General features: G+C 40.0%; 1 protein-coding gene across 3 annotated transcripts in view; it reads left to right on the top strand.

The window, feature by feature from the left end:
- LOC127566523 (coiled-coil domain-containing protein 68-like) overlaps positions 1 to 16,722 on the top strand; it is a 44,412-nt gene extending 27,690 nt beyond the window's left edge. For 2 of the 3 annotated variants that reach the window (XM_052008945.1, XM_052008940.1), the window contains 5 exons: positions 8,198 to 8,292; positions 12,034 to 12,142; positions 13,382 to 13,465; positions 15,518 to 15,594; positions 16,091 to 16,722. In XM_052008945.1, the coding sequence (XP_051864905.1) occupies positions 8,198 to 8,292; positions 12,034 to 12,142; positions 13,382 to 13,465; positions 15,518 to 15,594; positions 16,091 to 16,175 (450 nt within the window). In that variant the 3' untranslated portion in view covers positions 16,176 to 16,722. The remainder of the gene's footprint in view (positions 1 to 8,197; positions 8,293 to 12,033; positions 12,143 to 13,381; positions 13,466 to 15,517; positions 15,595 to 16,090) is intronic. The other variant, XM_052008941.1, reaches the window with a different exon arrangement.
- Positions 16,723 to 17,180: the final 458 nt, after the last annotated feature.

Here is a 17,180-nt window from a genome sequence, read left to right as displayed (position 1 = left end):
TTAATGGGACATTTTAATTCACAGTCTTCAAAGATTTTTTGCAAATCATACATTTGGTATGTGCCATCAGGGACTAGAAGAGGTGAGGTGCAGGTGAATATGTCACTGGAATAACGACACTGGCAGACTTTATTTTAGATTGGGAGCAGTCAAGTAAGAATTCAAACAAAGCTCTTTGATCTGGTGTTCAAAGAAGTGAGCAGAATGGCCAGACATCAACTGCAAATCTGAGCTACTGCTGCAATTAATCTGTTGACCATAGAAACATCTAGTTCAATTTTAACTTTAGCATGGATTTGTTCAGTACTCAACTCTGAGGTGCAGACTGGAAGCAAGCCCATGGAGGTGATAATGGTGGTGTGATTAAGGCACCTTGATATTACGAATGCCTTTGATGGGAAAACGTAGGTCTCATGAGTGCCAAAGACAGGAAGGTGGCAAGTCATGTGGGTAGCAAAGACAAGAGGCCTTACTGTGGTTGTTCAGGAAGACACCCAGCCTTGCAATGCCTATTCATGACAGCTTAATGTTTTCACTGCAACTGGATAGAGCACATTGCACTCAAGAAAATGACTGCTGGCAAGGACAATAATCCTCTTTTGCCTTGAGTGCAAGGGGAAATGGTGTAGAACAGTGGTGACAGATAGTTCCAGTTACTTGTTATGGTGATGGGCCAAAGGTATGCACCTACCATCATAGGAATTAAATGGATCAAGTCACTCAACTTCAAAGCCTCTGTGTTTCAAAGAATTGCAGTACTGGGCAATGATGAAATGCTGGATTTGTTCAAGCACTGTCCCCATCTGAGGGAATGGTGGTATTGGAACCAGACAGTTGGAACCAGAGGAGCCAGCACACTCTATCACTGTTACACCATATTAAGAATGGTCACTGTGCCATCCTGCGCCCACACTTTGGTAAGTTCAATCACCTGGCTGTATTTCTACTCCCAGCATATAGGCAGAGACTGAGGACGTCAGCACCAGGGGTGAGGATTGCGAAGATATGGTCAAGGGAAGTGGAGAAGCATTTACAGGACTGCTTTGAATCGGTGGACTGGGCCATATTCAGGGATTCATTGATGGATCTGAATGAATATGCCATGGCCATCACTGATTTCATCAAGAGCTGTGTGGATGAGTGTGTGCCTTTGAGAACATACCGAGTCTTCCCAAACCAGAAGCCCTGGATGAACCAGGAGATTTGCAGTCTGCTGAGGGCTAGATCTGTGGCATTCAAGGCCAGTGATCCAGAACCCTACAAGAAGTCCAGGTATGACCTATGAAAGGCCATCGTCAGAGCAAAAAGGCAATTCCGTATGAAGTTTGAGAAACAATCAGACATATGACAGCTGTGGCAGGGTTTGCATACCATTACTTCCTATAAGGTGAAACCTAACAGCATAAATGGCAGTGATGCTTCACTCTCTGATGAGCTCAATGCCTTTTATGCATGCTTTGAAAGGGAGAATGACAGTTCACCTGTGAGAATCCCCACAGCATCTGGTGCCCCTGTGACCTCTGTCTTGGAGGCCAACAACAGAACATCCTTCAAGAGGGTGAACCCTCACAAGGTGTCAGACCCCGACAGTGTACCAGGCAGGGTACTGAAAATCTGTGCCAACCAACTGGCCGGAATGTTCAAGGACATATTCAACCTCTCACTGCTGCAGTTGCAGGTTCCTACCTGCTTCAAAAGGACATCAATCATACTAGTGCCCAAGAAGAGCAGGGTGAGCTGCCTCAACGACACATATCTACTGTGATGAAGTGGTTTGAGACGTTGGTCGTGGCTAGAATTAACTCCTGCCTGAGCAAAGACCTGGACCCACTGCAATTTGCCTATAGACACAACAGGTCTACAGTGGATACAATCTCACTGGCTCTCCACTCGGCTTTGGAACACTTAGACAACAGCAAAACATACGTCAAGCTGCTGTTCATCAATTACAGCTCGACGTTCAACACCATCATCCTCTCAAAACTAATCAACAAGCTTCAAAACCTGGGCCTCTGCAACTGGATTCTCAACTTCCTTATCGGGAGACCACAGTCAGTGCAGATTGGAAATAACAGCTCCTCCTCGCTGACAATCAGCACAGGTGCATCTCAAGGATGCGTGCTTAGCCTACTGCTCTACTCCCTCTTCACTCATGACTGTGTGGCTAGGCACAGTTCAAACACCATTAATAAATTCGCCGATGACACCACTGTTGTTGGCAGAATCTCAGATAGCAATGAAGAGGTATACAGGAGTGAGATAGATCAGCTGGTTGAGTGGTGTCACAACAACAACCTCTCACTCAACGTCAGCAAGACCAAGGAATTGATTGTGGGCTTCAGGAAGAGAAAGTTGGGAGAACACACACCAGTCCTCATTGAGGGGTCAGTGGTGGAAAGGGTGGGCAGCTTCAAGTTCCTGGGTATCAACATCTCAGAGGATCTATCTTGGGCCCAACACATTGATGCAATCACAAAGAAGGCACGCCAGTGGCTCTACTTCATTAGGAGTTTGAGGAGATTTGATGTGTCACCAAAGACTCTTGCAAATTTCTACAGATGTAGGGTGGAGAGCATTCTGACTGGTTTCATCACCGCCTGGTATGGAGGCTCCAATGTGCAAGATCCAAAGAGGCTGCAGAAGCTAGACTCAGCCAGCTCCCTCACGGACACAACCCTCCCTGTCACTGAGGACATCTTCAAGAGACGGTGCCTTAAGAAGACGGCATCCATCATTAAGGACCCTCACCATCTGGGACATGCCTCTTCATGTTACTCCCATCGGGGAGGAGGTACAGGAGCCTGAAGACCCACACTCAGTGTTTCAGGAACAGCTTCTTCCCCTCTGCCATCAGATTTCTGAACGGTCCATGAACACTACCTCGTTATTCCTCTCGTGCACTACTTATTTATTTTTGTAACTTAATGGTAATTTTTATGTCTTGCACTATACTGCTGCTGCAAAACAACAAAGTTCACAACATACATCAGTAATAATAAACCTGATTCTGATTCTGTTGGGCTCCTGAGGCACCAAGAAATTTTGAACCCAAACTTAGTTACACCAGAACTATCAGCTGCACTTCCACTATGCAATCCCATGGAATGAGAAATCATTGGCCACTGTTCCATTATTAGGTTAGGGGAATAAAGGTTTGACTGAAGAAGAGAACACGGTGGAGAGTAAATGTGATGGTCACAGTACAGGCAGTGCAGTATGAACAGGTGGAGTCAATGCAGTGTCCATTGGAAGAGTGCATGGCTTATGTGACAGAAACAAATGTCAAGTTTTCAAGAGAGTTGGAAACCAGATCTGGGTCAAGGCATGCAATAGTTGTGTGCACAGGAGGTTGCTAGGTGGTCTCATAGTGTGGAGTTCAGGGCTGTAGTAGAATTTGAAAGATGATCCTCCTTGACTTGAATTTGTGTTGAGAATATCAATGAAGAATATATATTCCATGATATTAAAAAGGTTATAAGAGTGCTGTTTTAGACCTGGAGATTTGCAGTTTTAACTGTCTGACTGTTGTCAGCAAGAACTGTGTTCTTGTTTACTTTGCTGTGGTTCATACCATTGAAAGATCCAGAAGTGAAGATCAGGATGAGACTTCCTGGAGTGACAAACGGTCCTGATGAACAATATGAAATCAGAGAGCAGTGGAGGTGGTGATCCTATTTTATCCAAGCGATGAGAGTATTTGCAGACCTCAGTAATAATCTGTTCAAAAGTGGACTATGTGATTGGCTTAGATGATACAAAACAACCAGTTCACCAGAGCATTAGGATTAGAGTGTCCCATTGCCAAAATTCATGGGGAAGCTGGAAGGGAGAAGAATGTTGTAGCATGGCCATTTCAACTAGGTCAGTGATGATGTTAGAGTGAAAGGGCCTGCACAGATCTAGGAAAAATGTGCAGTTGACTGTGTTCATAAATAATAAACTACCTGTATATTTTTTATATTTTTTGTAAATAGTTATGTGATAAAATAGTTACACTTGTGAAAATAGTTTTTGTACTTTTTTTGAGAAATCGGTGTATATTCAAATCTGTACACATCTTTAAGAACTGGGTGTACCTTGTGATGTTACTTCTGAGATATTGTGTCAATTATTGCGGATTAGTCAGTGTTGTCAACCAGCAATGAAACATGTTCAGCCAGAAGCTCAGTTCTAGCCTTATTGAACAGTAATATAGAGATGTACTTGCAAATGGTGTAGGTCTCCAGGGAAATATTAACAATAACACATCTTGAATAATTAAGGATGAGGTTAACTAGTCAAACTGCATTTTAGAAAGTAGCTTGGAGCAAACACAAGGTTGCTAGGTTTCAGATGTGGCATTGGGCTGGAATATCTGCCAGCACATGCAGGAGTGAGCTTGAGAGAATACAACACTGGAGTGGAACCTGTTTGATCAATGAGGCAGTGATAAGAGAACCATTGGACTACATTGTTTGAGCCCTTTTACTGTTTGATTATCCCTTGAGGGTTATTGATAAAGGAAAATAATGGCAAAAAAGAAGAGATTCTGAACTTTGCATATCCAAAGGAATGTATATGTTAATAAATGGAATTCCAATTGAAGTAAATTGTCTCAGTGCAAGAAAGATGTGATAATGGAATCTCTGAACAAAGACCAAAGTGCAATCATGGCACAAAATAAGATATAAGAAATGAAGGGAAAGAATCAGATTTCATGCTGCTGATAACACATTGTTGTGTGATTTCAATTTTCAGTTTGCAGCTCCTCAATAAAATGGGGACAGATTTTTCACCCAGTGGGAGTTCTGGTTTCCAGCATTGTGGTCCTTTGTCAGTGGTGGGATCTTTGGTCCAGCCCCTACTGGCTGTGACTGTCCTTCTGCTGCTGCAATGGACTCCTCATGCACTCCATGGCAACAGTGTATTTTCCCATAGGATAGCAGTTGTCAGGCAGGGCAATCTGCTCATTAAGAATATGCCAGCTCAAACCTGGTGCAAACATGGAAATCCCCATTCAAATGAATGGAAGACATCAGCTCCTGGGAAATGGTTGGCAATTATGTTTTAATTGTTTATTCAAATTAGCTTTAATGAACTGAAGTGAATTTTAGTATGTGGATGTGTTTTTAAGTTTTTAAATTGTGGATTTTTCTTTTTAACGTGTCCCAGCACTAATGGAATGTTTGTGTTTGTCAAAGATGTTCCCAGGCAATCAATAGCCCCAATCGTAGTGTTAGTGACTTGCTATCTGTCAAAGCCATTTGTTGATTGCAACTGGCTATCTGCACTGAACCAGCTCTATACTGTGCTACACCAGGCTACACCAAAGTGCTGGGAGCCAGTATCAGAACAGAAGACTGTGTTGTGGTCACATTTTAACAGACAGCATGGCACAATAACAGGCAGCCAGTGATTTTGGGACAATAGAAGATCTGTCCCATTGGTCCACAGTGGGCTGTGTTCAGGCTTAGCTGAAAAGTAGGGGTAAAATCCACACTACACAAGTGACCTGGCTTTGATCCTGACCTCATGTACCGTCTATGTGGAATTTGCACATTTTTTCTGTGACTGAGTGGGTTTTCCCCAGATGCTCTGGTTTCCTCCCACATGTCAAAGATATGCCAGTAGGTTAATTAGCTACCATAAATTACCCCTTAGCATAGTTATGTGGCAGAATGATCATAGTGAAGTTGATGGACATGTGAGAGGATATTATCAGAATCAGGTTCATTATCACTGACATAAGTCATGAAATTTGTTGTTTTGCGGCAGCAGTACAGTGCAAGACATAAGAATTACTATAAGTAACAAAAATAAATAAATAAATAGTGCAAAAGAGGAATAACGAGGTAGTATTCAGGGGTTCGTGAACCATTCAGAGATCTGATGGCGGAGGGGAAGAAGCTGTTCCTGAATCATTGAATGTGGATCTTCAGGCTCCTGTACCTCCTCCCTGATGGTAGTAATGAGAAGAGGGCGTGTTCCAGATGGTGAGAGTCCTTAATGATTGATGCCACCTTGTTGAGGCACCACCTCTTGAAGATGTCCTCGATGGTGGGGAGGGTTTTGCCTGTGATGGAGCTGGCTGAATCTACAATCCTCTGCAGCCTCTTTTGATCCTGCGCATTGGAGCCTCCACACCAGGCAGTGATGCAACAAGTCAGAATGCTCTCCACTGTACATCTGTAGAAATTTCCAAGAGTCTTTGGTGACATACCAGATCTCCTCAAACTCCAAATGTACCAGGGCTACAAGAAACTAAGGAGAGGGGGCATGTGACTTGTGAGATTGCTCTGCTAGGAGTCAAAATAGATCCAAAGAATCAAATGGCCTCCAGAAGTCTCTCACCTAGACCCGACACCATCATGCTGAGAGTCACCATTCATCCAACATTTAATTGAACATCATATACATGTGGCTACTAGCCAAAGGCTCAAATTCTACAGTAGATGACTCACTTCCTGCCATGGTAAAGCCTTTGCAGCATTTACAAAGCAAAGGTCAGTGGTATGAGTAAACACTTTCTAGCTGCCTGAATGGGTGCTGTTCAAAAACATTGTAGAAACCAAACACCAATTAAGACAAAATGTTTTTCCCTTTGCCAGTGAAGCATCATGGTTCTTGTGTGTGCCATTTAAAAGATGCATTGCACCACCTCTCCAAGGCTTTTTTAGCAGCACCTTCCATTTTGCAGCCTCTCCTACCCAGAATGTTAAGAGGAGTAGGAATACATGAATGCCATCGCCTCTAAGTACCTTTCCAAATCATACACCATCCTGATTTGGGCACATTTTATGGTTCATTAATTAGCAACTGAAAAAAAAGTGGAACTGCCTATCTAACAGCAGAAATACCTTAACCACACAGTAGCTGCAAAAGACAGCTCAGTTCTTCAGGGCAATTGGAGATAGGCCTGGATAGCAAAACATACATGACACTAATTCATAAAGGTTGGTCTAGGGCACAGATTTAAAGTAATTTGCAAAAATGGAAATGCACTTTTATGGATGGAATAATTTGAATTTGGAATGCACCGCCAAATTGGATGGTGGATCCATATTCAATAACGGGATTCAAAAGGGAATTGGAAAAATACTTGAAGGACAGAGGTTTGCATGGATATGGGGAAAACGAGCAGGAAAGGAGTGGGAATTAATTGAATTACACTTCGAAATGGTCAGTTGCAGAATTGATTAATTGAATAGCCTCCTCAAGTGCCGTACTACTCTATGATTGGGCTGCACAGTGACACAGTAGCTGGTGACCCAGGTTTGATCCTGACCCCAAGTGCTGTCTGTGAGGAGTTCACATGTTCTCCCTGTGATCATGTAAGTTTCCTCCATATGATCCCATATCCCAGAGGTTTATTGGCTATTGTAATTAGCCCTGGTGCAAGTGAGTGGCAGTAGATTAAGAAGAGTTGAGAGTTATGTGGGAGAGAATAGGTCACAGGGAAATAAATTAGGGAACGCCCTGAGAGTTGACATTGACTCAATGGGTTAAATGGCCCCATCCTTTGTCATAAGAAAGTATAAATGTGAGTAAATTAAGTTGTCAATGAAGCTTGTCACATCGTTCAAAATGGGAAGTTCCAGCTACTTCAATTGACTGTTTTGGAGGGACAAGTATACGTAGGGAAAATCAAACCTTGTTACTTATCTACTTTTCCATCAATACACATTTTCCTCTGTGCTCTGTGCCCAGTCTATTCATTAAACCCAGGCACAATTACAGAAGGTTCCTTCTCAAGATTCATAATTGTGATCTGGATGGTTTTCAATATTTAAGTTGATATGTTATGTAATCTTTACCTTTGCTGATCTCTTATTGGCAACACTGAAATCACACATTTAACATCTAATATCATATTATTTAAGATGAGTTGCAGGCTGAGAAGAAGCAAGATGTAAACAATCCTTGGGGTTCAATTTCTTCTAGTGTTGCACTGGTGAGCACAATCACATAAAATTCCTTTCAGTTCTGTTTTAACATAAGCTGGTTTAACCATTAACATTCGTATTAAAATAGCTTGTGAAGGAGGTTTATAAGGCTATAATAGCCAATATAGCCCAAGAAGTTTAAATCCTCCTGTTGGTCTTGAGTGAAAACTGAGTTGCTTTCCTTACTCCTATATATTTCAAGTTAGTGTCAACTCTATTAGTTTTGAAATATGCCATACTCTTAAAGGGAACTTATATTCAAATATTTTTCACAGGAGAAGAAAGAGTTAATGAAAAGGAAGCAGTTTGTCGAGAAAGAGATGGAATGCAAGAAGTATACTTCTATGGATGTTCCAGACAGCGCAAGGGGGTAGGAAGTTTACTTCCCAGATACATCTTCTCAAATACACTTTCATGTTTGTTGCTCAGTTGGTTTACTGGCAGAAAAATTGCCCTTATTTTATAAAACTGGTCCAGTTTTAATTTCCATTGTAATCAGGTGAAATGAGCACACAAGCAGCTTTTTTAGTTTACTGTGCAAGCAGAGGCTAATCCTTCATCAGTTTTTCCTAATGTCTCTGCCTCTTCATGTCTCCTATTATTTGTATTGGTCACAGTTCCTCTACTTCTCCTTCCCCCAGTTTGCTTGTTATTCTCCCTTGCCTGTCACTTCCAAAAAAAAATGTAATAAAAATGAACGCATAAATAGATTAATGGCTGGCTTCTCACCAGCTGCAGACAAACTTACGGATATATGAGTTACACACTAGATCGAGGAATCTGGTTCATCTAGTATGAAATCTATGGAGATCCGTCTCTACACCCCCCCCCCCCCCCCCCCCTCTACCCCCACATCCCTCCTCCAGTCATACAACTCTTCAGTGAGTGAAAAAAACTAAGAAAAACCCTAGATAAACCTACATTTCTGAAATCTACTCTCAGTGATCCAAGCTCCCAGCAGCATTGTAAAAATGGAAAATATATCCCTTAGAAATTTATCCACAGCTGCATTAAAACCGACCCCTAATGCTCTCCATTTCACTTTCCTCTCAGGATTATTCACTTTTCTCTAATGTGGGTTTTGTTCATCAATGAATTGTTCTTTAAACAATTGCCGTTTTTTAATCTGCCATCACAGAGCTTAATCTAATGTCCCAACATGGCTCAGCTATCCTGCTCCTCATATCATCCTCACTGGCTTTGTTTAAATTTTAAAAGCCTGAAATTTGAATATAAAATTATTTCACATTAAGATAAGATTTCTTTATTAGTCACACGTACATCGAAACACACAGTGAAATACACCTTTGCGTAGAATGTTCTGGGGGCAGACCGCAAGTGTCGCCACGCTTCTGGCACCAACATAGCATGCCCACAACTTCCTAACCCATACGTCTTTGGAATGTGGGAGGAAACTGGAGCACCCAGAGGAAACCCACACAGACATGGGGAGAACGTACAAACTCCTTACAGACAGTGGCCGGAATTGAACCCGGGTCGCTGGCACTGTAATAGCGTTACGCTACACTGCTGTGCTTGACCTCTCTTCCCCAGAAGATCCTAATTAACACTATTTACAGAGAACCAGTGATAAAATATTTTGATTAATATATTGCCTCAAACGTATTCCACGAATTCATCCTTCAAGATCTTATATGAAAATTGAAGTGTAGCATGATTATTGCATTACCTTTTTTACATGATCTTTTAACTGTCTGAATTATATTCTGTCCAATACTATTAGGAAGGCTGTAAGCTACTCTCATTTGTGTTTTCTGTCTATTTGTTTTGTTTCAGTTGTCCTCACAATGAATTTATATTTATCTTTCTGGGCTGAGATCATTTTTACTTCAGGCTTTATCTCAACCTTCAATATGGGGGCTAGCCCAATTCTTATTTTCATCTTGCCTATCTTTTTTAAAAGCAATGTCGTTAGGAGCATTTAGTTCCCAAGTTTGGTCACTATTCAAACATGTCTCGATATGTCTTCAAGGTCAAACCCATTTATCTTCATCTGAACCATTAATTCATCTTTCTTGTTCCAAATGGGTTGTGAATTCATTTTGGAGAACTGCAGAGAATTGACACTGCTAATTGACTGGAAGCATTATATTCCAATCTGATCTAGCCCACTGAATGACCTTTCGTACTAGGGTGCCACACTCATGTCATTCAAACTCATTGTTCTCATCCACACTTATAGCAGTACCTTGTATCTAATGGATAGTGAGAAAGGCTCCAACTGTGTAATTGAGGTCCCTTGAGCAGGCAAAGTTGCAGTCATATTCTCCTCTCCCTAAAATAACTAAGCCAATCAAATCTAAACCTCTACCTAACCCAAGGGAAGAGAGTGCTTAGAGTTTTAAGATCATAGAGAGATACAACATAGAAACAGGACCTTCAGCCCACTGAGTCTGTTCTGACCATTAGTCACCCATTTATGCTAATCCTATATTAATCCCATTTTCTATTCTCCCCACCTTCTCATCAATTCTCCCCTGATTCTAGCACTCACTTACACACCAAAGTCAATTTTCAATGGCCAACTAACTTACCAACCCACATTTCTGTGGGATGTGGGAGAAAATGGGAGGGCCAAGAGACAACCCATACAGTCACAAGGGGAACAAGCAAACTCCACACCGACAGTTCAGGATTGAACTCAGGTCTCTGGCACTATGAAGCAGAGGCTCTACTAGCTGTGTGCTTCTTGGATTGAACTTTCCAGGTAACTTTCTCCTTCCCTGATGCATCAGAAAATTCAGACCTCCTACTCCAGCTCAGCAATAAGACAGTTACTTAGGTGTAGTTACCTAAATCCTGGTTCTCTCCATTTGCACCCAAAAGCTGCAAAAGCAGCTTACCTCTGACATTGCTTTCTCTAACTAACTTTGTTTAATATTCACTTAACTAAGGTTCAATGGAATCAGTTCTGCTGGGTTGCTTTCAGTCAGTTTGAAAACTAATTAATTTGATTACTTGAAAGTTTTAATTTAATGAAGTATTAATTATAATTTCCCAATGTGGATCTGTTCTTGGACACATGCAGTGCATGGACAATAGAGTAAATGATGCAAATTGTATTTAGTTCCATTGATTTCCAATCTCTATACTGCATGCTTAGCACATGCAGCTGAGATTGAATTTCTACCCTCTGTTCAGAAAGCAAAAAAAAGTCATTTCTCACTAATCAATCACAACCTTACTGTTCTGTGACATTGGGTGCCTAGGTATTGTTTATTGGTGCTAAGAAAAATACTGCTGGAAAATCTCACGCTTTTCAAAATGCTGCTTTAGTTATTTTAGCCCCTCATCTGTGATCCTTAACTTTGCCTTAATTTATATTTATATGTCTTGGTTCAATTTTAGATATTTTCTGTTTTGATGCATTGACTTGCACTATGTCAAAACACTGGCAAAATCTTAAATCTTGCTACAATGAGCCATACTTATTGAATCCCTCTCTGCTCCTTCACCATCACTATTCCTAACATTTGTCTTGTATTCTCAGTAGATCCACATCTCTACCATGTTCCAAGTATTACATTGCTGCAAGGGCCTATACTCCACATGAAGTCTGCTGCTATGTATTACCTTCAGAACTATACTCAGGAAACAAATCCTCTTTAAAATACAGACTTCTGGTCATGCATCTTGATACCTCCTCCTTTGACTTGGCACCCATTTGTAGCTGTTTATACATCTGTGAAGCACCTTAGATATTTCTTTAAATGCATGCTACTATATAAATATAAGCTGTAGATGTTGCATTCCTCAAATCAACTCTGGAGAATCCAGTCTGAGAAAAAAATAAATTGACGTCAGTTCATACAGATTCTCATCTTGGTTTTCCATGGCCTGGCCACCCACCTTTTATTTATTTCCATCTTTCCTCAACCTTCTCTTCAACCTGTGTGATGTTTAAACATTTCAGGTTTCTTCAAAAAGTCAGTAATCCGCTGTTCATAGACTCTATGACTCTGTAACTCTCCTGGGAAGTACCTACATTTAATTTTGCCAATTGTAGCTGGTATTTAACTGGTTGTTGGTAATAATGTCCAGAGGCAATGAGACACATTTTTTATAAGGTTGATATAGAAAAATTTGTTAGCAGGTTTCAGAAGCTTCAACTGGAGTCTTCCACGCTACAGGAAAAAATCTTTCACCTCAACAATGTCGTCACACAACAACATCGAAATCTGCACAGTGCAATAAACACGGTGAGTTGCACTATACAAAGTTCATGTTGAGGATCATAACATTTATTAAAATAAAATATTCATTTCTTCAATATGGATCAAAAAATTCTGATATTTAGTTCTCCTGCTGGCTCAGTTCATAACTATATTTCACACTGTAGTAGTGAACCACGCTGTGCTTGATCCTCAGTACTGGTCGAGATTACTGTCCTCAGTTTGGATGTCAATTGAGATGATTTCCTTGGCCAGCACTGAGTGTCAAAGATAACACCTTGAGAAATTGCAATGGTGAAGGTATCAGATAATTTCTGGCATCTGTTCATAGATCCAAAAAGTCTGTGTCAGGCAGACCAAGTAAAAGGAATTGCCTGGAAGTTGTGCAGAAGCAGACTTCAGAAATGCATTGAAAATCTTCTTCATCCAAAGGGACAGATTGTTCGAGCTGCTTATTAACTTGTGAAAATCCAAAAACTGCATCCAGCCATGAGTTGCAAGTTGTTGGACACCACTGATCATATCTGGAATTCTCCTTGCATTACGTGACATGTTCATGACAGACCCAGAAATCCCTGATTTTAAGTAATGTTTTATCTTTCAGGAAAATTAGATCAGAAAGCACACAAAAATGTGGTGCTATGGACTCTAAGAAAGATGGCATGAAAATGTCTCATCATCCAATGATTGTTACAGTATGTTTACCTGTTTTCTAAATGGTAAAATAATATCCTATTGAGTATTAGGCATTTGGGCAATCTTGCAAGTCTCTAATAACAGGATGTCATTTTGTGAACCAGTTATCCAACTTCTGGTTGGGAAGACCAGTAAATTAATCAGAAGCTACAACCTGACCCACACTCACTTCCCAGAAGATCACCTGAATCATTAACTTGCCAGTTTTCTCCACAATGCTCTGTATTTCCCTAGATGCAGATGGTAGGGAGGTAGCTACTTGTTTTGTTACAAATTACAAGAGATATGGAGGCAAGGCAGACAAGTTCAGGTGTAGATCAGTCGTGATCTGATTGCTTGGCAGACTTAATGCGTTGAATGGATTCCTCTTGATTTTAATATTAAAACAGACGTTTTGATAGCCAGGAATCCTTAAATAGTTATAATCTGTGTTAAGTAATATTGACCATTGGCTATCCCACAGGATTTTGATATATCAATGACTGTAAGGCCATCCTCACCTGACAGTGAAATCAGTGTCTGCTTTACCTGTCTTTCACATAACACTTTTTGTTTTGTTTCTCTTCACAGATTGAAAACTTAAAAATGGAGTTGGAAAAACAGGATAAAATTGTATTGAGACTGAAGGAACAAGTAGGCATACTTGAAGCAGAGGTACTTATTTATTTTTTAAAAGTCTTAGTCCACAGAAATAAAGCATCAAAATTGAAGTTCGTTATCGTTGTGACCAGGAAGATAGAGAGTGAACAGATGGGCCTCTCACTTTTATCATCCCTCTATTTTTATGATCATAACAAAGAAAAATTAACACTGCTCAGCTTATGTGACAGACACAGATATGGATAATTCTTTAGCAGAGAGCAACATTACTCCTGTTTCTTCAAATGTTGCCTGACTTACTTACTACAACACAGAAGGAAGCCACAAGGCTTATTAGCTCCATGCTGGCTTCTGGCAGAGCAAAACCATTAGATCACTTTTGCCCTCTCCTTACTTCCCTGTAACCCTGCAACCTCTTTACCCATCAATGACCCTTTAATTCTTTTATCCACTTATCTAAAGTACGATGTATTTAGAATGTGGAAGGAAGCTGGACCACCCAGCAGAAACCCATGCAGACAGGTGTAGAATATGTAGGCTCCATACAGACAGCACCCAAAAGTCAGGACCAAACCCAAGTCTCCCAGGACAGCAGCACTAAGTTCTGCACCACTGTGCTGCCCAGGGAACCTTGCTTCCAGAATTTTCTGTTTTTATTTCCAATCTCCAGCATTCACTTTGTTTATTTTCTGGATTATTCCTTTTCTGCCATTAAAATTCTTTGTTGTTGTGCTCAGTCTCTACCTGAAGATTGTTTAAAATTGAAGGATTGGTCATGCTGTCTTTATATAGGGATTGCTCACCTAATGATGAGGATATGGGGGGGGGGGGGGTTAACTTTCTATTTGATGGGGCTTTCCATCACAATTTTGTGGTTCCCTCTAATTAATAAGATATAACTGGGAGGAGAGGAGTCTGAATTGGTTTCACTGCTTTTTAGGGAACAATATTTAACTGAAATTCTTTGCTGGTTATTGTGGGAAAGGTCAACTTACACTTAAAATGCCTTTCCAGTTATGTAGAGGAAATAATAATACTTTTCAGGGCAATAGGGAATGAATGAGGCAATAAGATTGACATGACTGACTGACAGGACTACAATTCTATGATTCTATGAAACATGACATTTTTCCCCTAATTTTTCCAAATGAGAATATTAGATCCATGTTATAACACTCAGAGAGCCAGTGCGCAAAAAGGAAGGCTGCACATGGTCAATCAACAGGATATGCTCATTGATTTTCAGGAAGCCACTTGCCACTATGTAATAGAGTGTAATAAAATTATTGATGGCTCCGAGAAGAATGCATCAGAAATTGATAACATTTCCAATTGATTTGATACTGTGAATATACTGTTCTTTAATTCAAGAATTTTGAGCCTTCATGATTCTTCTTTATGAGTTTTGAGCCGATTTACACAACCCATGGAGGTGGCTGGTAATTCTATTACCTTCCGGATGTAAAACCTCATCTTAATTTCGTGGTTTGCAAGGTTCTCATATATGACATCAAGTTCAGTCTTTCATCTTAAACAATTCTGTCATCGTCATTGACAGCATTAATTTTCCTTTGTCATCCCGAAAGCTTCAACATAAGTTGTGTTGAAGTTGGTTCTTTACCAAAACTGTACAGCTCTCAAGTATGACTATCTGACTCTTTTCTCAGAGATTATTTCCTTTTCTGTTTAATTAACTGCAAACAGATTATATTGTTTCTGAAAAGTAAAAAGCTGCAGATGCTGGAAATAGTTCACAGCTCAGACAGCATCGGAAGAAGGTAATAGAGCTAATATTTCTAGTCAATAAAAGGTTCTGATGAAGGGTCATCAAATTGAAACACAAATCCTGTTTCTCCCTCCACAGATGCTGTCTCACCTGCAGAATATTCCTTCATTTTCTGTTTATATTCTTTATTATTTTTCACCTCAATATCTGACTGGTGACTGTACAATGAGCTGCAGCTTAGCGATAATCTTTCTGCAAATGTAACATGTGTACATTCTAAATAAAACAAAGAGCCTCCTATTAGTTTAATAGTGGAATACAGAATTGCTCACTTCAGCAAAAAGTGAGTCAACACTTCTGAATGTCTATCCATTAAACAGAACAATCGACTGAAGTATAAAGCTGAAGTTTACTCTGAAAAACAAAAGGAAAGTAATTCACCAGCATCCTCCGCCAGGTAGGCTTTTGAAGGTTTTTCCATAGCGTTATAGTATTGTAATCAAGTCATTTCTGAGAGGGGAAGACGTAAAGTGAGGTAAATTAAATGCATTTCTATATATTGTGCCCATTGTTGATAAGAGTAAGTAGTGCAATGGCAGATGTGAATAAAAAGCAATCTAAACATAAAAAGTCGTAAATATGATAAAATAAATAGAAGACATTGAATACAAGCAAGTTTGTTTAAATCAGATTTGATTGAAGATTGTCAAAGTATTCTCAGAGAATTTAGTTGGGGCAAATACAGCCAAGCGTTACCTAGGAGTATGAATTAATCATATATTGTATTGAAGGAAATGAAACATAATCTTTAATATAAAAACCCAAGTGATTGGTAGCAGTACAAGATGTTTACATTAAGAAACCCATTATATTTCATGAAAATTCATGTTTATATAAAACATCAGCCATTTAATTCTTCTCTGCCTTTTCCATTTTTCTCTTTATTCTTTCAGACCTCTTCCCAAAATCACTTATGAATCAAGTAGAAACAAAACCCCTTACCAAATGCTAATGAATTGGAAAAAGACAAGTGCCTGACAATGGATTAGCCGGCTCTTTATTGCAGTGCATTTTCCACAGAAGAATCCTTAAAGGAGAGAGTCCGTGCCTCTGCACACACCTGCCTGCCAGCTTCTCAGGGACCAGTTAATTTGGAAATTGCCAGAGGATAAAGTGCGAAATCACATTTGTCTGAAACTGGACGTGCATAGGAAATTTAAAGACCTATTGAGCTCTGTGGTTTGTGAAATGCAATATCTGTCAAGAAATGAAGTGATATGGAAGAAAAATATTGAGGGAAACATGCAGGTAATCAAATGAAAATGCCTCAGAAGCACAGGACTATATAACTTACATGCAACTTTTGTACAAACGCAGCTCTGGAAATAGTTTCACCACAGTGAGCATTTAAAATGCCTAAATAATATGCTACCTATTGCTTTACAGAACACTTGGCTGTTCTGTAGGAAGAGTACACAGGTTAAATCATTGCTATGTGCTCATCTTAATTATGAGCTGAGAAAATGAACTCCATTAAGTGTGTACAAACTAATTTGCTTGTCATAAATAAATCTATTTAACTGTTCTCATTGTTTATTCTCAGGGATCAAGGGATATGAGGAGAAAGCTGGAAGAGGGCACTCAATTTGGATGATCTGTATTGATCACATTGAAAGGGGGACCAGGCTCAGAGGACTGAATGGCTTACTCCTGCTCCTATTTCTAATGTTTCCATATTTAATTCATAATTGTTAACATTATCTTAGGCATAAAATGCAGCTGAGTGTGACAAACTAGCTGTTGGTAATTTGTGGAGGCAGCTGGAGATTCTTCAGCAGAATGAGGACAGTGGAACTGAATTGCCACCAGTTCCTCAACTGAAATCTCTTGACTGAGTTCAATTAACAACATTTCCCTCACTGCCAGATGTTGGAGTTAAACTGTGGATTTCTCAAATAAAAAAAGAAAATGCTGGAAATACTGCACAGGTCAGGCAGCATCAATAATAAGAGAGTTAACATTTCAGGTTATTGTCACAAACCA

Source organism: Pristis pectinata, chromosome 2 (genome assembly GCF_009764475.1).
Source record: "Pristis pectinata isolate sPriPec2 chromosome 2, sPriPec2.1.pri, whole genome shotgun sequence".
NCBI classification, from domain to species: Eukaryota; Metazoa; Chordata; class Chondrichthyes; order Rhinopristiformes; family Pristidae; genus Pristis; species Pristis pectinata.
This window is presented reverse-complemented; position numbering and strand designations above follow the sequence as displayed.